General features: G+C 55.7%; 2 protein-coding genes and 1 long non-coding RNA gene across 3 annotated transcripts; 1 reads left to right on the forward strand and 2 right to left on the reverse strand.

The window, feature by feature from the left end:
* Window positions 1-829: 829 nt before the first annotated feature.
* On the reverse strand, window positions 830-3545 carry LOC309677951 (nucleoside diphosphate kinase 3-like). Its single transcript, XM_082490861.1, has 5 exons — window positions 3476-3545; window positions 3161-3291; window positions 2407-2508; window positions 1997-2109; window positions 830-1057 (listed from the first exon to the last, which is right to left on the reverse strand). The coding sequence occupies exons 1-5, from the start codon at window positions 3519-3521 to the stop codon at window positions 940-942; spliced, it is 510 nt and encodes a 169-aa protein (XP_082346987.1). The 5' UTR covers window positions 3522-3545; the 3' UTR covers window positions 830-939.
* A 284-nt stretch (window positions 3546-3829) lies between these two features.
* On the forward strand, window positions 3830-11637 carry LOC309677898. The gene is made up of 3 exons (XR_014269715.1): window positions 3830-4090; window positions 9817-10004; window positions 11315-11637. It is a non-coding gene; the product is annotated as an uncharacterized lncRNA (long non-coding RNA).
* A 2236-nt stretch (window positions 11638-13873) lies between these two features.
* Window positions 13874-22352, reverse strand: SPSB3 (splA/ryanodine receptor domain and SOCS box containing 3). Its single transcript, XM_082490344.1, has 7 exons — window positions 22280-22352; window positions 20171-20319; window positions 18047-18224; window positions 17104-17291; window positions 15742-15844; window positions 15132-15257; window positions 13874-14883 (listed from the first exon to the last, which is right to left on the reverse strand). Exons 2-7 carry the CDS (start codon window positions 20297-20299, stop codon window positions 14534-14536), a joined length of 1074 nt encoding a protein of 357 aa, XP_082346470.1. The 5' UTR covers window positions 20300-20319; window positions 22280-22352; the 3' UTR covers window positions 13874-14533.
* Window positions 22353-23732: the final 1380 nt, after the last annotated feature.

Raw genomic sequence — 23732 nt, forward strand, 5'->3', positions numbered from 1 at the left:
GACTCCACAGCCTGCACTGTGCACGACAGAGGACTAAGTAGCCCTCCTGGCCCTTCCCGAGACCCAAATCTACACAAATCCGTCCCCACCTCGCTCTCCCCCTTCGATTCTTGTGGTCTGCACAGGGCTGCTGTGTCAGTTGACACGGAGCGAGACCAACCATGCTGGGTCAGGCCAGGGGCCATGCAGCCAGCACCAGAGACCCACAGAGAACCAGAGCAGACCCGCAGACGCCGCTTCCCTGCTGCCAGCACCCAGAGCCAGAGAAACCTGTGCGTTTAACAGCATTTGGTGAACTGTCCTTCTGTGGACTCGCTAATCACTTTTGAAGTCGGGTGAACTTGTACCAGCCCTGGCACACAGTACTCCCAGCAAAGCAGAGCGAGCACTTTGTTCTGTCCTTCATTCTTTATCTTGGAATAAGCTCTTACCCCACGGGGAAACTTTCCCCCTTATCCCATAGCAGCATAATTCTTTAAAAGCCTTTGGTGAAAAACCTTACAGAAATGCAGGTAAATTATATCAACCGCATCATCTTGTAGTGACCAGAGCGCTCGTCCCAGTGGCGAGGAGCACGTGTACTCCTGTGCCAGGCAGGTCTGAGAACACGCAGGAACGGGCACAGAGCCCAGTTTTCACTTCAATAAATCACCTTGAGCTACTTGGGATTTAAGACGCCGCAGCAAACAGAGCAACAATACCAACTACTTACTATAGCAGAGAGATAAAAAGAAAGAAACAGCTACTGTTGCAGGGAGCTGAACCACAGAGTTACGTAGAGACCAGCTCCCAGGACCCCTCCACCCCCCCCCAGAACAAAAACCCCCACAGCACACGACGCCGCAGCAGGATCCACAGTCAGCCCAAGCGGCTGCAATGAAACGGACGGAAACGTCCCGTGCCCAGTCAGGAAGACGTACTTCCCTCGGGCTGCTCTTCTCACGCGTAGATCCAGTGTTCAGCCGTGTCCTCCCAGCAAGTCAGCTCCTCCGGGCGGAACCAGAGGGAGATCTCCTGCCGGGCACTCTCAACCGAGTCGCTGCCATGGATCACATTCCTGTGGGGAAGAACGGGATCAGCTGGCACTAAGCAGAGAAAGGTGGGAGAAGAAAGCTGCACTTTGGAAACATTCACCTTGACCAGTTCAATTAAACCGACTGAGCCAGTGAGTTCCTACAATATTCTTTCCCACCTCACAGCCCCGCTCCTTCCAGCTCAGGGGCTGTTCATGGTTACACTGAACATGGCTTAGGTCATGGACATGCAGGAGCTGCCAGTTCCCAGCACTCCTACGATGAGGAATATTTGTTTGCTACCAGAAGAGCTACAAGTGGCTGTTTACCTGGGGCTTGCCTTGGTTTTATGTTAATAATTCAAGTTTTGCCTCCAGAGTCCCCCCTTCCTTCTGTCAAAGTAGGTCCATTGAAGCAGGTTGGTATCAGACACCACGGAACAGAAACCTAATCCAGGAGGGTTTGATAAAAGCTGCGTCTACCACAAGCCAAGCTGCAGCTACCTGAGGTCACAGCTGGTGGATCTTCACCGGTGAAGAGCCCCAGCGCGTGTATAGCTCCCACTTGGCTTTTGTTACAGACTCAGATGCATGGTGGAGCTACAGCAGCTCTCCAGGTGCCCTGCTCCCCCAGGAAAGGGCTGAGAGGGCTCTCTTCCTCTTCACAGCCTGACAGTCCTGATTCCCCAGAGCAAAAGACAAGCAAACCCCACCTGCTTTCAACAGAGAAGGCCTCAGGAGGCAGGAAAGACACGAAGCCAGGCTCTTCCCTTCTGGCAAAGCCAGCTCTAGGAGGCAGAGGTCAGCACCTCCTGCCGGGGCTGCTCTGCAAGCTGTCAGAGGGAGGCAGTTCTGATCTGAGCACAGAAGGGAGAAGCTCTGCTCTGCAGACGTAGACTCCTGTGGGTCCGGCAGGCCTTGCCCAGGAATGCCTGGACAGGATGCAGAGAAATACTCGAGGGAACAAAAAGCCAAAGCTCTCACTTGCTGACTTCAACGCAGAAGTCTCCTCGGATGGTGCCAGGCCTGGATTCGGCTGGGTCAGTCTCCCCAATCATTGTGCGCACTGTCTTGACCACATCCAGGCCCTGCCAGACCTACATGACAGCAAAACAAGAATCAGCTTCCACAACTCCCCCATGAGGTCCTATTGGCCTCTAAATTCCCCACCTGATCCACCCGGGTGAGAGACAGGAAAGGGTCTCTCTGTAAATAGTCTTCAAAAGTTGATTTTGGAAAATAAGCAGAATTGTCTGTGATTGATTTACCACACAAAACATCCCTGCAGTTCAGTACAGCTTCGAGAGGCCCTCTAAAGCACCACAAGCCAATGCCTCTTATACTTTGCACTTACTTTCTGTTCCTGGGTTCAGGAGAACCTGACCAGCACTCACCATGGCCACCACAGGCCCAGAGCTCATGTATTTCACCAGCCGGCTGTAGAAGGGACGGTCACGAAGGGCGATGTAGTGCTCTTTCAGCAGGTCCTCCGAGGCCTGAGCACAAAGAGCACAAAGCTTAGTCTGCTGCGAGCAGGGGGATGCGATTTGAGCAAGGTCTACACCTGAGAGATGGAGTTAAAGCTGGAGAGTGCCTGTTACAATTAAGCTCCCACGCAGATACTCGCTTCCAGGAGTGAAACAGCTTTACTTTGCTGAGGCCTGAGCATCATGGAGGGAGGACCAACCTCTCCAACTCCAGGGCTGATGGGCGCAGGCTGGCAGCTCTGGAAAACGGGCTATTAACTTCTCTGGGCTTTGTTGCCCAAGCAGAAGGGCAGCGCTTCAGCCCCAGAGGGCTCCAGGAGCACGTCTTTATAGAGGCCTCCACGGAGGGGAGAAGTTTCTAGGTGCGAGGAGCAACACCAGCGAGTTTACAACAGCCATGTAGGAGAGCCCTGGAGCATGGACGCAGCGAAGCGCTGCCACGTTCCCCGCAGCAGGAATCGCCCCTCCAGAAGCAGTTTAGGCACCTGGGTGCCCACACCTCTGCGAGCTGGAAGGATTTGCAGCCCGAATGACGACAGCAGGCTGTACAAGCCGGGAGGCGGGCAGGAATCCCCCCCGGCGTGCACCAGCAGAGCCGGGGCCTCGCTCCAGCCTGTGCCCCTCGGTACCAGGGGACCCCCCTCCCCTCCGCCCCGCTCACCTGCAGGAGCTTCAGCCCCACCAGCTGCAGGCCCTTCCTCTCGAACCGCCGGATGATCTCCCCGACCAGGTGCCGCTGGACCCCGTCCGGTTTGATGGCCACGAAGGTGCGCTCGCTGGCCCCGCTGAAGGCTGCAAGGAGAAGGCAGAGGAGTGAGGTGGGGAGGTGTGTGTGGAGGGAGGCCAACCCGGGCCCCTCAGCCGTGGGGGCACAGGGGGAGGTCGGGGGACAGAGAGGGAACGGGGGCCCGGCCTGGGGGCAGCGGGGGCCCGGCCCGGGGGGCAGAGGGGGAGCGGGGTCCGGCCCGGCCCGTACCGCTCTGGAAGAGGCCGGCGAAGAGGCCCAGCACCAGGCAGATCATGGCGGCGCCGTTCTCAAAGGGGCCGCGCTCCCGCCCCCCTCGGAACGATCGTGCCGGGACGCGGGGAGCCGGCGGGGCCGTTTAGAGGGAGGCGCTGCCTCCGTTCCCATGGCAACAAGCGGGGCCTGGCGCCTCCCGCCCGCCGGGCCTCGGTGACGCCTGGGCCCCGGGCCCCGTCTTCCAGCCTGAGCCCCGCGGCCGCGCTGTGGCGGCGGCGACCGGCTCCCCTCCCGCGGCGTGCCCGGGCGGCCGGCCGAGGCGGCGGAGAGCCCCTGGGGAGGCCGAACCCGCTGAGGCGGCCCCCGGAGGGAGGGGGGGGGGGGGAACACCCACCCGGGGCCTGCCCGGTCCCCTCTGAGCCCGGGCCGCTCCCGGGCCGTCGGCCTGGCGCCCACACAGCCCTCTGGGCGTTTATTAGGCTTTTTTGGCTTCGTTGTCTCTGTCGTTGCTGTCGTGACTGCTGTGGTGGGCCGCTGCTGTGATGTCCACCTCGTTCCTGAGCATCATGGAGAGAGGTCTGTGTGAGCCGACACAGGAACAACTGCAAAACCACGGATGAAATGCAAACAGTAAGTTTATTCTTGGTACATCGCGAGCCAGGGGATGCCCAAATCAGCAGGCGGGAACTCGGGCACTGCAGAGCTCCGTCATTGCCAGGGAGAGTCCTTGTTAGCGAGAGTCTCCCACTCTGGAGCCATTCCAAACCCGCCTGGACGTGTCCTGTGCCACTGCTGGAGGTGCCCCTGCTCTGGCGGGGGGTGGCACTGGGGGAGTTCCAGAGGGCCCTTCCAACCCTGACCAGTCTGGGATTCTGAGAGAGAGCGTCCGAACCCGCTGTTCTCGACGGTACATCAGGGGTCCAAGCAGGCGTAGTTGTCCACTGCGCTTTGATCTTCTCCACCAGCAGGGCAGGAATCTCAGGTGTGTTCGATAAAGTGGCTCCGAGTCCACCACAGCCTGTGTTATCAAAGCGCGGATGTTCTGCTTGTCAAGCACATAAGACTAAACAACGATTAGTGTGATATATGTGTTTTCCAGCACCCCAGCTGCAAGTCACTTGAGTGGCTTTGCAATCCTCCTCGCCGATCTTCCGTTACTTTCCCATGAGGACCAACCCCTCCAGCTCTGGGGCTGGCAGGCCCAGGCTGGCACCTCTGGAAAACGGTCTTTTTAACTTCTCTGGGCCTTGTTGCTGAAGCAGAAGGGCAGCGCTTCATCCCCAGAGGGCTCCGGGAGCCTGTCTTTATAGAGCCCATGTTTCTGATTTAGTTGTGGGGCAGCGAGCTCCTGGCTGTTAATTCACTCACATCCTTGAGGGTCGACATGAAGAGATAAGAAGACCTGTAGTCCCGATCTCCACTGCCTGCATGGGTCGGCAGTGTTACCTGCTGTCTGGAACTCGCTTCTTGGTTCAGCTCCAAGATAAGCCTCTGGAAATACCAGCGCTTGAAATACATTGTGCAGGTGCCTCACAGAGGGCTGGGTCTGCTTCCAGAGCTGCTCTGCCTGGTCAGGGAGGACCTTCAGGGCATCAGGACCCATAGGCAGAGCTTCACTGGCAGAAAATGAGGTGGCTTATTCTGTGGCACTGGCCGCCAGTGTGTCCTGGGGATCCTGGCTCTTTACCAGCACATGCAAGTGCTTCTGCTGATCCCCTGACACATCTGACCGCCCAGAGCGTGTTTCTGATCACCTGTCCTGGGGGGAGCGGGGCTGCCGGCCCGTTCCTCACCCTGCAGCTTGCCTGGGCAGCCCCGCGTTGCTGGGTGGGTTTCCCTGGCAGGGGCAGAGTGGCTGGTGTGACAAGTGTGACAAGTGTGATGCTGCATCCTAGTCCCCAGTGGCTTGAATCCGAGCTGCAGCTCATCACCGCGCACATGCAATTAGAGCCGTAAGCATTATATCTGGAATCGTTCTGTTCATTAGCATCTGTCATACACCACTTTTTGCTAATTACATTATCCTTATGGTAAGAGTTCACTCCACTGCTAATTGCTAGCAGCAAGATTTGTTTAACTAAACATGTTTTTTTAAGAATACGTGGTTTGTATCCTTAAATGTTCCGTTTAGAGACTTGTTGGTCTGCTCGCTCTCCTCCATGCAGATCTTGGGCAGGTTCTGTTGGTTCTCTGGATGGCAGGGATCCAGCTGCTTTATCCAACACGGTTTTGAGTAACTTATTACCACGTTTGCACCAATAAAATAATTAGGGGTTGTATTTTGGGGGCTCATAGCATGGCTTTACCCAAGGAAGATTGTCCCTATTTGCGCTAACACAGCCCTGTTGTTGTGCTTATTATTCTGCCAGTAGAAAAGTCTTTGTGGGATAAATACTGTTGTGTTGTGGAATTTGGTGTGAAGTCGTGGGTAGAGCTGGTGCGCGGGAGGTGGTGGAGGTCCCTGAAATGTATTTTTACAGCCTTTCTCTGGGTGAGCGATCCTGTTTGAGCTGGGTCAGCCTGGTGAAGCGGGCGGGTGGAACGCACAGCCCGCCAAGAGAAAATGCCGTGTGATTTTTCACTTTAAAAACTCCACTGCGGTGATTATATCAGCACCCACCGAGTCTGCAGAGTTTCTCCCTGTCCCTGGGTTTCACATTCCCCTCTGCCCTGGTGCTAAGCAGTTTAGTTCTTGCTCATCTCTTTCTTCTGCCCTCGTTCCTGCCGAGGTCTGAACCCTGCTCCTGCCTTCCCAGCTCTCCTCTCCACCCCTGGTCTCACTGCGCCAGCCAGAGGCTTTTCCCCTCCTCTTCCCCGGTGCCGGCAGAGGGAGCGCAGGCAGCGCTGCCTGCTCCACGCCTGCAGCACCCAGCCCTGCACCCTAAGGTCCCTCCTGCCCCGGGGAGCAGCTTGGGGCTGGGCCGGGCAGTCCCATTGGCAAAGCTCCCTCGTAAAACAAGGTGTTGATATTTTTAACGTGGACAAGTAGCGTGTTCTTAACCCTCCCCTTGCATTCTCAGAAATAGTTGTGCTATTTTGTTGAAACATCTCACATAAATTCAGTCTACAGCAGGTATCTGTCAAAGAAAACAGTCCAGACATGTGGTTTGAGGTTACAGACAGCTGTAAGGAAGGTGCCGGATGGATGGTGTCGACTCACGGTAGCTACAGTTGACAGTGAGTGCAGAGCCACTGATAAAGAGCGCGTTCTCGGTGGCCTCCCTGGTGACATCCACCTGGGATGCCACTCCGCTCCCGCTGCTGGAGTAGCAGCGTGAACAGGAGTGATGGGAACAGGGCTGAAGTGAGCGTGGAAGGAGGTGTGCACGGGTGGTGGAAGCCAGCTTCCTAGCGACTAATTGTTCAGCCTGTTGGCTAATTTCAGTCTTTTACAGAGAGAGAGAGAGAGAGAGATTTCAAAAATAACTAAGTTTCTACAAATTTAATAAAATTAGATCTTGAGGGAATAGGCGAGCCGACACTGAAGTTTGCCTTTAATAACCTAGAATGTGTGAGCTGATTTTGAGAGTCATTGTGGCAAATTGCCTGTGCACTGTCCAGGTGCTTGGCTGGACTGAAGAAAGACCATTTTATAGGTGCCTGCAGAGATGGGCAACGATGAAGTTAATAACTCAGTTAGCGATCCACCCAGCAAGCGCACGCGCTGCGGGAAGGCAGACTTCCCACGCTTGCAGAATTCTCATTTTGCACTTGCATTTTTGTTGTCATTTATTAATGCTGATGAAATACCTCTTTTTCTCACCTCAGGATTGTTCTGGCCTTCTCCACAGGTCTCCTCAAAGATCCTGGCTCAGACACTTGAGTGAATGTTTTAAGCCCAGTGATTGCTTCTCGTGCTCACCCCCACTACAGGAATTTCAGGCAGAGGCAGAACTCTTATTTCTGCTGTTGCTCAATAAAACATTGCAGATACTGTGGTCGTATAATAGACTACAGATAACGTAGGTGCAGATAACGTTGTGATCTAACAGTGTGCAGCGCAGGCAAAGTTATTTTGTGTCCTTTCGTCTTAGTTAGCAACTTCCACAGTTGTCAGTGCCTTCCTCACCAGGGTGTTTTTGCACCTTCAGTGATCTTCTGTTTTGGGGAGGAAGTTTATCTTTCAGTTCAGTCGTGGTGGTTCACCAGCGTAGTATTGATGTAGCCTTGCGAGTGTTAGAGCCAGAAGAAGCAGCGGGACACTGGCAGATGTGGCATGTGGTGTGTGCCCAAAGGCAATGCTCTCGGCTGCAGCCTGAGGCTGGCTCCTGCCTGTTCCCACCAGTGAGGTGCACCTTGGAAAGCCCCCCGCTGTCCTGCCGGAGCTCTTTCGGAGAGGAGGGCTGCTACAGACTTGGGTGTGATTTGTCTTCCTTCAGAGTTTTGTCAATTCCCCGTCAGCGAGGCAGCCTGACCTCAACCAAGTGTTGTCTTTAGCTGGTCTGGAGGGCTCCTCCACCAAAACCTACAGCCTGGCCATCCTTGGGCTGGATGCCTGCAGGCGGTACGTTCCGGGCAAGCAGCGGTGCTGGGGAAGCTTATGGCGGGTGGAGATCAACATGTCTGCAGGGGGGACACGTTTGGGGCTGAGCTGCTGATGCTTGGTGCCAGCGTGGCGGCTGTGAATCACAAAGTCCATGTTCGAGGGGACCAGGACTTGGCTTTGGCAGTCTTGAGGGTGTACTTTGTGCGTGCATTTACAGCAGCCTCTGAGGTTCTCGCTCGGCTCTCTGCCTTGCAGAGCCTGTGTCCCACAAGCAGATCAGCAATGCTCTTTGTGATGCCACAGCAGTCACAAACTAGGTCAAATACCATCTAAACCCTTGCTTGATATCCCTTGAACTAAATTCCTGCCCTGCCTGAGTATGCCCCGGAGGGGGTTGTGACTCGCTGGCTTACTGGGAGCTAAGAAGGATGAGCAGGCTTTACTGCGGCTCTGTGTAAACAGAGCTAATGCAGGCAGCCCAGCCTCCCTCCCCTTCCAGCCCCAGCCCAGCTTCACCTGCTGAGGGACGTGTCCTACCGTTGTGTTCTCCTTGCTGCTCTCGCTGGGTGCCTTTGGTGGCCGGGGCTGACACCAGCGCTACTGGCTGAGGATCGAGGAGGGTGATGGCCTCGGGCTCACAGCTGGCCCACCCAAGCCTGTCTTTGTCCCGTTGGTCGGTGTGTTACATGTTTCACCTCCTCCAGTCGCTGGTGGTGCTGCAGCTGTGGGGTAACATCGAAGTGCTGTTCCTAGACGCATGGCAGGAATTCGGCCAGCATGTCTCTGCGCTGACAAAGGCCATAGCAAAACACCCATACAAGTGAGTCATGTCACTGGACTTGGTCACATCCCAAGCCCAGAGCTTTGGGAATCCTGAGTGGAAGTTACAGGAACATCCTGGGAACAGGATCCATCCCCAGCAGCGCGGCCAGCAGGGCGAGGGAGGGGATTCTGCCCCTCTGTTCCACTCTGGGGAAACCCCACCTGGAGCACTGCGTCCAGCTCTGGAGTCCTCAGCACAAGAAAGGACATGGAGCTGTTGGAGTGGGGCCAGGGGAGGCCATGGAGATGCTGCGAGGGCTGGAGCCCCTCTGCTGGGAGGACAGGCTGGGAGAGTTGGGGGGGTTCAGCCTGGAGAAGAGAAGGCTCCGGGGAGACCTTAGAGCCCCTGCGAGTGCCTAAAGGGGCTCCAGGAGAGCTGGGGAGGGACTCCTGATCAGGGAGGGGAGTGATAGGACGAGGGGTAATGGTTTTAAACTGGAAGAGGGGAGATTTAGGTTAGATATTAGGAAGAAATTTTTCACTGTGAGGGTGGCGAGCCCCTGGCGCAGGTTGCCCAGAGCAGCTGTGGCTGCCCCATCCCTGGAGGTGTTCAAGGCCAGGTTGGAAGGGGCTTGGAGCAACCTGGGCTGGTGGGAGGTGTCCCTGCCGAGGGCAGGATGGATGAACTGGATGATCTTTAAGGTTCCTTCCAACTTGAACCATTCTATGATTCTATTTATCTGTGGCTGCCAGCCTGTCCTTGATGCTGTCAGTGTAAGGGCCCGGACTAGATGCGTCTCAAGATCATTTTCAGTCTGTGCTGATGAAAATCCTCTGTTCTTATGGTGAATGTAGTGGTGATCCAGCACTAGGAAAGGAGCAAAAATGATGGCCTTAGGAAAACCTTTTCACCAGTGTTCTGGAGCTTTCCAGGGAAGGAAAGAAAATCATGAGGGGAAAAAAATATTAGTCCTGGGCAGAAAGAGGTTTTAGAAGGAAGCCTACTGCTTAACGCTAGGGGAAGGCTGCAGAATCTGGGGTCTGCAGGCCTGTGCTTAGTGCGCGCACTGGCCCCGGGTCTTGCTCTCAGCAGTCTGTCTTTCTGCAGGAGGCAGCTGGAGTCGCAGGAGTTGCCTTTCTGCGCTGCTGGGACCTGGGCCAGCGGGATGCAAGTGGAGAAGGACAGCACAGGGCTCTGGCAGGTGTGGAAGAGACAACTCCAGCAGTTTAACTGTCAGCCCTGCACCAGCAGCAGCTATAGCAGAAGCACATGCCTCCCCAAGCCTCCTGTTACAGGTAAGCCCTCAAACCCCTTTGTGTCCTGCGAAAAGCCTATAGGATGAAGGCATGGAGGGGTACCACCGTGCTTCCTCGCTTAAAGGTCTTTGTTGATGCAGCAAACAAGCCCTGAGTATGAAATCGGCTCTCCAGAGAGGCAAGGCTTGTCTCCAGATGGGTGTGTGACTTGAACCATAGCTTTTTGTTTCAGCAATAGTTACTGACCCTCCTTTTAGCCCTCCTGGGCCTCTCCCTGCCGTCTCGTCTCACAGGACCCCCTCAAAGCGTGTTTGCATTTTTACTTGGTGATACATTTGGTTGCCCACCCCAGCCAGTGCAGCTGAGGGTCTGTTGGATGCATCCCGTTGCGCTTGTCGGACGTGGTCCGTCTGTCAGCTTTGCTTGTTTTAGTTTGAAATGTGTGATGTCCCAGGTGGCTGCTGCTACAGTCTGGCAGCACTATGTCACCCTCAAGCAGAAAACCTGTGTCACCCCTACGACTGTGAGGGATGGCCAGGGGACACCTGAGCTCTCCTAGCGCTTGCTGTCACCAGTGGCATACCCTGTGCTTTCCTTGCTCTTCTGTTGTCTGACCCTTCAGGGAGCTGATGTAGCTCACTAAATGCTCCCTCTCCCCACTCCCCTTAGCTTTCTGCTGGTTCGTGAGTGTCGTGGTTTAGGCCAAATCGACTACTGGGCACATGGGGGACCCCAGATGGGACCAACAGATGCTCCCCCCTACCCCTCTTCAAAGAGAGAGGCAGAAGAGGGGAAAAGAGACTTAGGAGTTTAGAAGGAACTAAACTACTTTAATGAAATGTTAATAATAAAATTAAAAAGGAAATAAATATATACAAAACCGTCTCAAGCTCCCAAGATGACAGCAGCTGAGCCAATTCATGAAGACACATTTTTAACAGCAAGTGCTTGTTCTTCTGAGCATTAATCACAAACTCTTTCCATTAGATCAGGAACTGTGACAGAACTTTTTAAGAGTGTCACGTAGTCAATGCTCTGCTCTCGTTTGTCTTCCCCTGGAGCTTTGATCTGTGTCCCCAGCGTAGCTACTTCAGAAAAATTGGCTTTACGGCTCTCTCCTTGTATGCTGGAGGGGCAGCACACAACTCTGAGTGTGCGTGAGGTCTGTTTGCCAAGTCATTGATCTTGTTTCTTCTGGGTTTTTATCCCCAGATCCTGGTATGTTTAGATGAAGGCTCAGTCATGGATCCTTACTGTTAACGATGGGATGGAGCCTTGCAGGGGAGACTGGAGTCTTCTCTTAGAGCATCTCTGCTAACTGCTTGCTTCCTTCTTTTGTGTGCTCAAAGGCCTACGAAGAATGCAGCACTGAAGATGAAAAATGACTTTTGCTGAGTGACATCCCAGTGAAATCAGACGTCGGTGGGAAAGACCGCCACGTTGGGCCAGACTTATCCCGCCGCATCTCTCTCTTCGTGGTATCCACTGACCCCGACCTTGTCCTGGACCTGAGCACGCAGAGGCACCGTGGCCGTGTCGCTCAGCCTCCTTGTTTTATCTGCCAGGACTCAGCAGTGGCTGAGCTGCTGCTGGCACGGCAGCGTTGCTGGGAGCCCGGCTAGGGAAAAGCAGCTGATTCTGGTTGCAGAACAGAAACTGCACATCAATAAATGTCCTGTTACAGATGCTTTCTTCAGCCTCTTGGCTCTCCTTTCCTCTTTTAGCTGCCCCAGCTTTCTATCCCTCTGGCTGGAAAGGTGCCTGTCTCCTAAGAGAGCTGGGGAATGGTTCGAACAGGGGCTGGATGTGAAAGTGTTAACGAGCTGTCCCTGACCAGCACGGGATCGACTCCGATGCAGAGACAGCCGCTTGCCGAGGCTGTCCTGCACTGCCTTTCAGGCGAGTTGTTGAACGAGCCATGTATTTTTTACAGCTTGTCCTGACTTTCAACATCCTGCTCCCCACTGGCTCTTTGGTGAGAATGGACCTGTTACTGTAGGTCCTGCTGGTGGCTCCCTGGGGCAGCTGGGTCCTATTGGAGTTACTTTGGGAAAACGCTTGACAACTGTCAGATCCAGCTGGCCAGAGAGGAACCACATCCTTAGGGTAACACAATGCTCAGGGGAGGGGAGTTTGTTGGCTGAACTCCCAACATGAAGAAGTGCTGGATAAGCTCCGGAAAAGTCCATGTGAAAGGGTGCGTTAGGATGGGATTCTCTTTTTCCAAAGTAAACGCTCTGTTTTTTTTACTCAGAAATAGCCGCAGGCAGGACAGGAAGGGTGAAGGAATCCCCAGTGCCTGTGGTTTTGGTACTGCTAACTGGGGCCTTCTGCAGTGACACAGAAACCACTGAACTTCCTCCCACAAATGGCAGCTCACTGGCTCAAAGTGACACCAACTGGTGCTGCAGAAGCAGGAGGGCACCCTCTGAAGGAAAGTTCCTCCCTGCCAGGGGTTCTTCTGCCTCCTGCTAATCCTGGAATGAGTTCCTGGGGAGCAGCAATCCAGCAAGGCTGGGGTTTTTTTCTGGCTGCAGCACCAATACAGAGGGATTGACAGAGAGCCTGTCCTACTTGATCAAGGTTCTCATGCAAAGCCCATCACCAGAGAAGCGAGAGCCACCTTCACATAAAGATTGGTGATGTGGAAAGGAAACGCATGGAGTCATGGGGATCAGCAGGGAATAAACACACGTGGTGCAAAAAGCTTTACCGGAGCCTTTGCAAGTCTGTAATAGGGACTGAGGAAAAGGCAGTGGTGGGAGCTTTGTGTTCCCAGTGACCGTGCTGGGAGGAAACCCATGGAGAGGACAGGTTAAACGCCATTTCCTGTCCGATTTATTTCAACTCTCTTCCCTCTCCAACACCCTTTGCACCAACTCAGAGCAAAACCATCTGCAAACATGCTGCTCACCGGAGGAGAGGTCAGAGGCTGGGAAAAGCCGCAGGAGCAGAAGGCAGGGGCATATCGTGGGCCCTGCAGAAAACGGTCAGAAACCGCAGGGACTGGAATCGCGCTGGCACCGGGTGCTGCGGGGGTGGCAGACCCCGTGTGGGTCTGTGGCCAGGCTGCCACAAGCCCGTGGTGCTGTGTTCCCTGTGGGCGTGCTCCTGTCCCTGCCCGTCAGCTCTCACAGCACTGCTGCTTCGGCATTGAGGGGTACAAATAGGAGGAAGCAGAGCTGCTGAATGTGGCCGTTGGAACTGGCCTCCAGCTGGATCAGCTATGGGATGGCACCCTGAACCAGCCTGTCCCAGGAGCGCGAGGAAAGCCAGGCAGTGAGCACCGCTTAAGCACCCCAGGCCTTCTCTTACTGCGCGGTTTGTTCCCAGCCCGTGCTTGTGTCCTCGTCCCCAAATAGCAGCTAAAGCGCTTTGCCCTCCTCTTGCCTGTCTAAGATCGGGGGGTAGCTCGAATGCAGAAGAGCAGGCAGGCTCTGCTGCCTGCTGTTTGCTGGCAGCGGTGTCAGGCCACTGCTGGGTTAGTTGCTTGCCCAGACTCTAATGCATTTCCCTCTGCACGACTGAGTTTTGGCAAGGGGCTGCTCTGGGCACAGAGGCTGTGCCGATTCTCAGCCTCCAGGCTGGGGTTTTGGGATTGTTTGTCCCAGAGGACCGACGTTACAAAACCCTGCAGCCCCCCTGCCCAGCGCACAGCCACCAGCGTCAGTCTGGCCCCACTGCAGATCCATCCCAGCCCCACTGGTGTTCCCGCAGGAACCACGAGAACCCCCCTGGGGCAGAGGCAGGGTGATCCCCACTGCCTTTACCTCCTCTAGATCTGACACACCGGCGTTGCATTTAAAACACCCCTCCAGCCTAGCTGTGCCAGCGTGGCGATTTTTGACAAGCGCCTCCAGATTCCTGCCTTCGAGGGCTGTAAGAGGAATGAAAGACAGTTTCTGCTTCTATCGTTACAGTTTAATAGAGTCTTTGATACAGGAGAAGCGGCAGAAGCCAACATGCAAAGCAACTAAAGTCATCGGGGGCTCGAGAAAGATCACCAACAGCTCAACTGGTGTAAGTAACTGGTCTTTCATGGCAGCGATGCAGATGCCTCTCCAGGAGCCCATTTCCCTATGTGCTGCTGCATGATTGTGCTCCACAGTGTGATGAGTTCATGGCAGACACCAAACCAACACACAGCAGTTAGGAGAAGGGGCTGGTCTTCATTTTGTCTTTGGAGGTGTGCGTTATTTGACTAGAGTCTACTATGCTTTGAAACCGTGAGGCTGCCTTAAATCTTGTCTCTGCTGACAGTCTGCAGAGCAGAGGGATCCTTGAGGAAGAGGCGATGGCTTTGACAGCAAGTGAGGAGATGAAGCTCAGATATTTGGCTGTGGTTTACCTGTTTCACAGAGCTGGGACCTCTTGGAGTCAACAGGTCTTTTCAATGCATGTGATGGATGTTCAGGCTAAAGATTTCCAACAGCCTAAGAGAAATCTTTGCAAACGAGTAGAAATGGAAGTCCCCATGAAGAAAGAGGTGCATCAGGCCCGACTGGCCCTCGCAGACGACAGAACAAAACCCCACCCAACTCCCTCACAGCAGTTCGTCTGCAGTGACATTATGTCCTCCTGCACCTCTTCCTTTGGCAGGCCTCTGCGTCTGAGCCACAGGAGCTATCTGAGTCGCTTCCGGAGGAGGAGGAGGAAGAGGAAGGCTTCGACGTGCTATAGTTCATGCTCAAGACCCACCCCAGTTTGTTGTGTAGCACCTGCTTGAGTCCCGGTGGCAACGGCAGCACCTCCAGTGTGTCCACGTAGTCGGGCAGGAGCTGGCGCAAGCGGTAACAGCAGAGATACTGGAGGGACGTGCAGCTGGCACAGGAGCGGATCACCTTCATGCTGCTCTTGGCCGCCGTTGAGCACACCATGGGGTAAAACTTTTTGTTCTGCAGCTTCGTAGCTGCAACGCCTGCCGGGGGACAGCACGGAGGGGGTGTCACGTTAGTTTTGAAGAGGTGATCTCACTCCTCCCAGCTATCCTGAACCCATTAATAACAGAGCTGTTGGAAAACGCTTGGAAACCAGCCTTTTGAAATCCTAATCTATGAAACAACAAATGTAACCTTCCTCCTGCTTGCTTCACACCCTTGTCTTCTCCTTTGCCATCATTTTCTCCTCCCTCCCAGGCCCTCTGCCTGCGGCTGCCCCTCCTCTTACCTATGCACTTGCGGTTTTTGAAGAACGTGAGCGTCCCATGCCATGTGTCCAAATGCACCCCGATGATGGAGCCTTGGCCAAACCTCGAAGAGAAGTTTGTTTTGTCTCCCTTGTGATGCAGTAGTCCTTCAAACACAAAAACCAACATTCAGTGGAAAGCCTGCACTCCACAAATTCATCCCAATGCCCGCACTGTGAGTTCCTGCTGGTACAGCCTCGCTCAGTGCCTAAAAAAATCCCTTCACTGCCTGATCCCTGCCCTCCCACCCCAGAGAGGGTGATGAAAAGGGGAAAAGTTGAAGTTTTGCAATACCAGAGTGCAGGTAGCGGCACCGAACCCCCAATCAGTGATGTGCAACTGGCAGCCCGGGCACCCTGGAGATTCACACACCGGTTCTAAGGGGTCTGCAAAATGTAGGCAAGGCGAAGTGCTCCAAGACTGCGAGCTGCAGGCAGCCGCTCTGGTTGTCATTAACAAAGAGACTCACGGGTCTGGTAGCTTTTTTGGCCTCAATCCCCTTCAGACCATTTAATTCTCAACCCGTTAGGACAAAACTTATGCCTGCTGTTGCCCTTCCAGCCATCCTGCTCACTGTCCTGCCTGAGTTACCTGTGTAGGACAGTCCCCAGCTGTCCTCATCCTTGCCCAGTAGGCTGCAGAAGGTGTGGCGGTACTTGTCCAGATTCACATCTGACGTTCCAATTCCCACCATCTGGGAGGCAAGGCCAGGAAGAAGAACACAAACTTAACACCTTTTCAAGCAACCAAGCACAACCAAGACTGTTCTCCTTTGCTTGAGCTACTGAGCACTGCGGGGCAGTCTCCCCAGAGCAGAGCAAAGAGGCAGAATCCCTTCCCTCGCCTTGCTGGCCACGCTGCTGGGGGTGCAGCTCAGGATGCCGGTGGCTTTCTGGGCTGCCAGTGCACATTGCTGGCTCATGTCCAGCTTCTCATTCACCAGTAACCCCCAGTCCTTCTTGGCAGGGCTGCTCTCTGTCCCTTCATCCCCAGCCTGTATTGATACCGGGGGTTGCCCTGACCCAGGTGCAGGACCCTGCACTTGGACTTGTTGAACCTCACGAGGTTTGCACAGGCCCACCTCTCAAGCCTGCCAAGGTCCCTCTGGATGGCAGCCCCTCACTCTAGAGCACCAACTCAGCTTGATGTCATCCACAAACTTGCCAAGGGTGCGCTCAATCCCACTGTCCATGTTCCTGACAAAGATGTTCAATAATACTGGTCCCAGTGCAGACCCCTGAGGAATGCCACTCATCGCTGGTCTCCACCCAGACATTGAGCCATTGAGCACAACACTTTGAGTGTGGCCATCCAGCCAATTCCTTATCCACCGAGTGGTCTACCTATCCAATCCATGTCTCTCCACTTTAGAGACAAGGATGTCATGCGGGACGGTATCAAATGCTTTGCACAAGTCCAGGTGGATAATGTCAGTTGCTCTTCCCTTATCCACCAATGCTGTAACCCCACTGTAGAAGGCCACCAAATATGTCAGGCATGGTTTACCCTTAGCGAAACCATGTTGGCTGTAACCGATCACCTCCTTATTTTCCTATGTGCCTTAGCAGAATTTCCAGAAGGATCTGCTCCACGATCTTGCCAGGCAGAGAGGTGAGACTGACTGGCCTGCAGGATCCTGGGTCTTCCTTTTTTCCCTTTTTAAAAATGGGAGTTATGTTTCCCTTTTTCCAGTCACTGGGATCTTCACTGGACTGCCACAATTTTTCAAATATGATGGACAGTGGCTTAGCAACTTCATCTGCCAGTCCCCTCAGACCCCATGAACGCATCTCATCAGGTCCCATGGACTTGTGCACATTCAGGTTCCTCAGATGGCCTCAAACCTGACCTTCTCCTACGATGGAGAAGATCCATTCCTTCATTCTCCCAGTCCCCAGTCAAAGAACACTAGACATATTTCTGCCTGCCCATAAGCGACTCTGCCCCACATACCATGTCTGTGCCGTAGACCGGGGAGGTCATCTTGATCTCCCAGAAGTGCTGCCCGTCTGCCAGCTCTTTGTTCCCCCGGATGGCGGCGGTGCCACAGCTGTACTCCATGTGGAAGTTCACCTTGCGGTTGTCACAGGTCAGCAGGGTGGCCGTCGACTTATTCAGGTCATCCCACACCCAGTCAAAATCTGCTCGGGAAGCACAGAGGGGACAAGGATGGGCAAAGGCCCTCAGGGAGCCATCATCAAGCCACAGCACAGATGCACATTTGTTTTGAAGGTCCGTTGGGGATTTTTTTTTTTTTTCCCACCATTTAAGAGTGTAAATCCTAAGCTGTGCACATCAGAGTTGTTTGAGGCCTGAACTATTCTGCTGTGTCCCACTAGGGATGGTTCAGTCCTCTGAACTTGAAACTGTCAGCATTAACTAGTTTCCATTTTGGCTAACCCAAGGCTACCAGGCAGAGCCTGTTTTCTTCCTACACTTCTCGTAGGCTCAAGGAGTAGCTCTGCTATGCCACAGGCTTTCTTGGCCAGCCCGAGCCCACCCTCTGCCTACCTCTCCCCTCTGCTCCGAGCACACCCTGCTGCGCAGCTGGGCGCCCTGCCAGCCGTACCAGGGATCAGCGGCATGAGGGCTGTAACCACGAGAGCCAGTTTCACTGGTGGCCTCAGCCAGATTTGAAAGCAGGTCCCCAGAGGTGATTAACAAGTTCAGCACTTAGCCCTTGAAATATCACAGGAGGCACATGCCTGTAATCTTCCTACAGTCTACGTGGCTTTGAGATGTAAACAAAGGAGCACCGCAAGCTGGGACAGAGATAAGGGGCCCGGGGAAAGCAAAGGATCTGTGCAGGGGCGCAGTCTGTGCCACCAGGCCAGGACTGCACCCACCACAAACCCCAAAGGACTACAGTGGGCCCTGGGAGACCCCCTTTCCTTACACTCGTCCTCCTCGCCGCACTGGCAGTCCTTGACGCGATGGAGGGCATGCAGGCTGGAGCAGTAGGGCGCTTCACTCTGGTTCTCACAGTTGCAGTAGGACTCTCCGGTCACAGGGATGGCGCTCGGGATGGAAGGCGAGAGGGAGGAAAACTCCGGCTCCGAATCCGAGTCGCTGTGCTGTTGGGGAGAGCAGAGGAAGGGTCACTACTGAACGCCCCCAGGCTCGGGGAGGTGGGCTGGCAGAGGTCTGGCACACCGCAGAGCTGTGCGGGGAGGTCCCCAGGCTCGTGCCAGAGCCAGCGGCAGCACGGCTGCATCGTGCCATGCGGGGAGGTGAGGGGCTGTGCTAGTGGAATTACCCTGTTTTGGGACCTGGCTAGCATCTGTCTGAGCTGCAGACACCTCTCTGTACAGAGAAGGCACATGTGTTTGTGCCTTCCAGGGCCAAGGAGGTGTCACAGCAGGGAAGCAGTGTGACAGCCCAAGTCTTTAACACCCATATTTTTAAGCAAACTCTGTGCTAAAGCTATGGTTTTCAATGGGCAGGTTACAGCCAGCTGGAGACCCCTGGCCAAGTCATCACAAAACCAGAGCACGCTGCTGAAAACCACCTCTCTAGAGAGCCTGGGAGCTGACAGAGGAGAGAGGGAGGCAAACAAGACAAGGAGGAAAAGGGACAGGAGGCCGGGCAGGGGAGAGGGCAGAACAAAGGGGAACCAGTTAAGCAGTACGGCTGCAGCTCCTCACGCCAGTGCTGCAGACAGACCCACAGGGAACCTACGGAAGGATTAAAAGGCTTTTGTTTACTTTCATGCATGAACACAAAAACTTGATTTACTATTCCCCAGTGCCAAGAGACCGAAGTGTCCCTGCACTGGACGCTGTAAGAGTCAAAGCCTCGTCTCGCTCCCTGTGTTATGGGAGGCTTGGTGTCACCTAACGGAGTCTCACAGGTCGCAGTCAGTTACTCTGGGTTTACATGCCTGTCAGGTGGACCTGCTCGTTATCCACCCCCATGGCAGACTTTGTAAACAGTATTTAAAGACAAAAATCCTTTAAACTCATGTTCTTGTAGCTGTGTAAGACACCTGGATTTTAAATGACTTGGGCTTACTTATGTACTGCCCGCCCCTCCTTCTCAGCCTCAATATTAAAAAGCTTGATTTCCATTTTTCATTGGCCCTTTCTAACTACTGCTCTTGAGAAATCCAGCCATTCCTGTTACTGCAGAAACACAAAGCTACTCTGACTGCAAAGAAAAGGCTCATTTTCTGAGAGCACAGTGCCTGGGTTTGGACACCATGCTCTGGCAGTGGTCTTGTAACGCTTTAGCCTAGCTCTGAAGCTCCAGGAGCAGTTCCTTCTGTCCCCACCACTGCACAGGGAACTGAACTCACACACTCAAGAACTGGGAAGAAAAGCGAAGAATGGCAGAGGTGAATCCAAGTCACTCTTCGCACTGCTTTACTGACTGCTTTTCCTACTGTGTTCCCATCCTCCAGCACACCTGCACGCCCAGGCCAGGTTCAGAAGCGATGTGCACGTTACAGAACAGGAAACTTGAGAGAATTTCAGTCAGAAGATATCTGAGACTGTAACTTCACAGACTGAAGCAGCTCCACTCCCTTCCGACACCATCCACCAGCTGCACAAAACCCAGAAGTCAGCACAGCCACACAGCGAGCCAGATTGGAGAACTGATCCAGTTTAAACACATATTTACATCAGTACTTAAAAAAAGAGTATTTAAAAAGTATTATATGTACTTTATATACCACACACATATTCCATGCTTTAAAAAGCATTCAGCTTAGTATTGATCAGCATCCTGCCTCAGCTAACAACAGAGCTGTGGTGCACAACTGGGGAGCAGACTACGGGCAGTTTAGCCTTCCCTGCCGCAGGAAGATGTGCTGGGAGTCCCACACCTGGCATTAGAGCTTGGAGGAGGCTCATTAGACAGCCTGTATACTTTATTAATTCTTTTCTGATTTTGGCCTGTTTTGCGTGCTGAAGTACTAGCTGCTCAGTTACATGGACCTTGAGAAAGTGCCCGCTGTCATGGGAGAAGAAAGCTTTCCCTCGTGCTACTTCAGAGCTGTCCAAGTACCAGCCAGCCTTACCTGCCCATCGGAGTCATAGCCCCAGCCACGTGCGCCAGTGGCCAAGGCGACCGCCCGGGTGTCCACCTCACGCCGCACTCCACTCAGGACGAAGTGCCAGGCCCTGCTGCTCCGCGTGCGTCGTGCCATGCTGTTCTGAGAGAGGTAAGCTGTGGGGGGCAAGGGAGAGGAGGTTACACACAACAGCCATGTCCCGCTTCCACCCAGCGCTCACCGGGCTCTGCCCTCTGAAGTAACCTCCCCCGAGTCACCATAACTGCCCCTGTAACAGATCAGCACAAACCACGTGGATAAAGTGATGCAAAATAAGTTCCGCTCACATTGCAAGCCTCTGCAAACTTCAGCCTCCTTCTCCAAGCGACGTCAACTTCTACCCAAGCCCAGGTGCTGAACTGGCCTTGAAAAACACTCCCAAGCCCCAGTGGCAGCAGCAGCTGCCCCCTTCACAGTGCACAGATCCAGCATCCGCCTCTGATCACTGGCCTGGGGAGCATCAGGATTGCCAGCCACCAAGGCACAGCCTCCCCAGTGCCTGGTCACCCTCCAGCAGCTGCCTGGGTTCCAGCTGCACTGCTCGGCCACCTGCACCATCCTGGTAACCACCAGGGCCCTGTGCTGCTGAACTGCCTGTGTCTGTCTGAGGGGAAGGCTGTTTGTTCAACTCTGAGCAACTGCTGCTGAGAGAAGACTTTGCTCTCAGTGTTTAGGGTGGGGGAGCGACCACTTTCTTGCTCGCTGAAGGGAAACCGGCCTTTTCACAGACCTGTCCCGACTTGCCTCAAGGGCAACAGGCAGAACTGAAGCAGCTCCTTCTACCTCCCAACTCGAGCAGGGACGTTATTCAGAGACAGATTTCCACAGGCTCCTTCCCTGTGTGCAGCCTGACAGACCCCACCAGCTTCCAGGCACCACGCAGGAGCGTTGCACTGGATGTGACAGGGGAACCTCAACACCCACAATCTCATTCCCCCTGAAGTTTATCTTTGGGGAAAACAACTCCCCACCAAGAGGCACCCGCAGGGCCATAAACCCCTCCCATCCCTTGAACCCGCTCCCTCTGCTCAGCCTCTCCAGTGGCCTCCATGCTGCACACCCGCTCCAGTGCTTCCCTGACACAAATCCTGCAAACATGCAGGGGATCACCCCTGTCCCGGTGCCCGCTGTACAGCACCCATCCCCGCTCCTCTTGTGCCTCAGTCCCTGACGGGCCGGCAGCTCCTGGAAAAGCAGGACAGGCCAAGCCACTGCCGGTTGTGCCGGTGCCCATGGATGCTCTGAAGATCTCTGGGCATCCCTCCCGCTGAGATCAGGGGGGATCTCACCTCTGCCAAACACAGCCGTCTTGGGAAAGCACCTTAAGGTTTGTTCAGCCTTGAAAAAAGGTGGCTCAGGGGAGACCTCATCACCATGTTCCAGTATTTAAAGGGCAGCTACAAAGCAGATGGAGACTCTCTTTTTACAAGGAGTCACATGGAAAAGACAAGGAGTAACGGGTACAAGTTACTCCTAGGGAGATTCTGATTGGAAACAGGTGCAAAATTTTTCACACTACAGAGAACAATCAACCGTTGGAATCACCTCCCCAGGGAAGTGGTGGGTTCCCCAACATTGGACACTTTTAAGACTCAGTCGGGCCATCTTGTCTAGAGCATGCTTTTGCCAAGAAAGGCTGGACAGGATGATCCCTGAGCTCCCTTCCAAGCCAGGATTCCACGATTCTAAAACCAGGCCGCAGCCCCCCTTCCCCGGCCTGGAAGCGCAGCCACAGATGCACAGCACCCTCCGCCCCGGCCGCGGCCCCCCGCCAGCCGGATCCCACCCGCTCCTCCGCGCTTCGCCCCAAGGCCTGACCCCGACGGGGAGCCGGGAGAGCTGCCGCTGGGCTTCCCTCCGCCCTGACAGCGCTCCGGGCCGGCGGGCCGGGCCCTGCACGGTGTCTCCCCCCCACCCTCGCCTGAGGCGCGGCCGGACCAAGCCAGGCCAGGCCAGACCAGACCAGGCCGCCGCGCTTGGGCCGCACAGCCCAGCTCGGCCCAGCCGAGCTCAGGCCTCAGCCCTCGGCTCCCACCCGCCCCCCGGTACCGGTCGCGGTCGCGGGTCTCGGCCCACCTGCCCGTCCCGTCCCGGCGCGACCCCTCGGCCCGGCCCCGCCGCCGCGCTCTGACCTACTTTCCCCTCCCGGGACATAAACAATCCTCTCTCAGCACCGCCCCTCCAAACACCCATTGGCTACATCCGCGCCGCGCCGCTTCGCCGTTGGCTGAGCGACCCGTCGCTCATAGCTGAAGGAGGAGAGAGAGGGAGGTGCCTGAGGGAAGCCCAGCGCTACTGGCTGCTCCGTGCGTCAATCATCGGGGAGCCGCGCTATTGGGCGGCCACTGCGGAGGGCCAGGAAGAGTCACGGAGTGAAAACACCAAATCCATTGGCTGGCTGAGGGGGAGCCAGAGGGTTAGATTGGCTGCGAAGCCTGGGGGGGCGGGTTCCCGGTGCGCTCTCGGGTCGCGATTGGGGGCGACCGCTGCCAGTCCGAGAGGCGGGGCTTTAACCCGACGGAAGGCGGAAGTGGGTAGTACCAGGCAGCAGCATGGAGGAGGCGGCCGGGGGTGAGCGGCGATGGGGCTGTGGCTGGGCGATTCCCCGGGGCCGCCGGGACGGGACGGGACGGGACGGGACGGGACGGACCGGACCGGACCGGACCGGACCCGACCCGACCCGACCCGACCCGGCCTTTCCGTGGAGCGGTGGGATCCTGGCGTGACTGGACCCGGTGGAGCGTTCGTACCCGGCTCCTGTGGGGAGAGTTCTGGGGTGGCCGGGCCTAGCCGGGTGCTGTGGTGGCGGGGCCCGGCTCCTAGCGAGGGGAGCTCCGGGTGCTCGGGCCAGGCCGGGTCCCCGAGGCGGCGGGGCCCGGTTACCAGGGGGTGGTGGTGCTAGGCCTTGCCGGAAGCCTAGGCCTGGCTCCTGCTGCGCGGAGCGCCGAGTAACCGGGCCTGGCGCGGGGCCGCCGGTGTCACCGAGCCGGTCGCCCGGGAGCACCTCGCTGCGGGGCTCCGTCTCTCGCATTCCCCCTCTTCCCCCCCCCTCCTCTTCCCCCCCTCCTCGTTATCGGGGCCGAACGCCGTTACCGTCGGTGTAGGTGCGGATGAGGTCCGCCATGGTGCGTGCGGGCTCCATGCCGCCGGTCCCGGTGCCGGTGTGATGCCGGAGCGGCGCAGGGGCGGGCCAGGCCTAGTGCGGTGAGTCAGTGGCCGGTGGTGACGGGCCGCCCGGGAACGCGGGTCCGGGTGGGTGGCGTTTGCTTGGCTGCGGCCGAAGCGCCCGGTCTGACCCCCTGCCACCTGTGCAGTCCTGGGCCAGGGTACCGGCCCTGAGCGTTCCCCGCTCTCAGCCCCGTGTTGATGGGATGTGGCGGCTGAGCCCAAAGCGGGGCCCGAGCGGTGCTGCCAACACAGCAAGAAATGGCACGAAGGCTGGAGAGGAACGTGAGGCAACTGGTGTGGCATGGAGGAAGGAAACGCCAAGGGCCTGATCTCACCAACAGCCTCCGAGCTGTTCCCTGAG

This window comes from Vanellus vanellus (genome assembly GCF_965231255.1).
Source record: "Vanellus vanellus genome assembly, chromosome: 14".
Lineage (NCBI taxonomy): Eukaryota > Metazoa > Chordata > Aves > Charadriiformes > Charadriidae > Vanellus > Vanellus vanellus.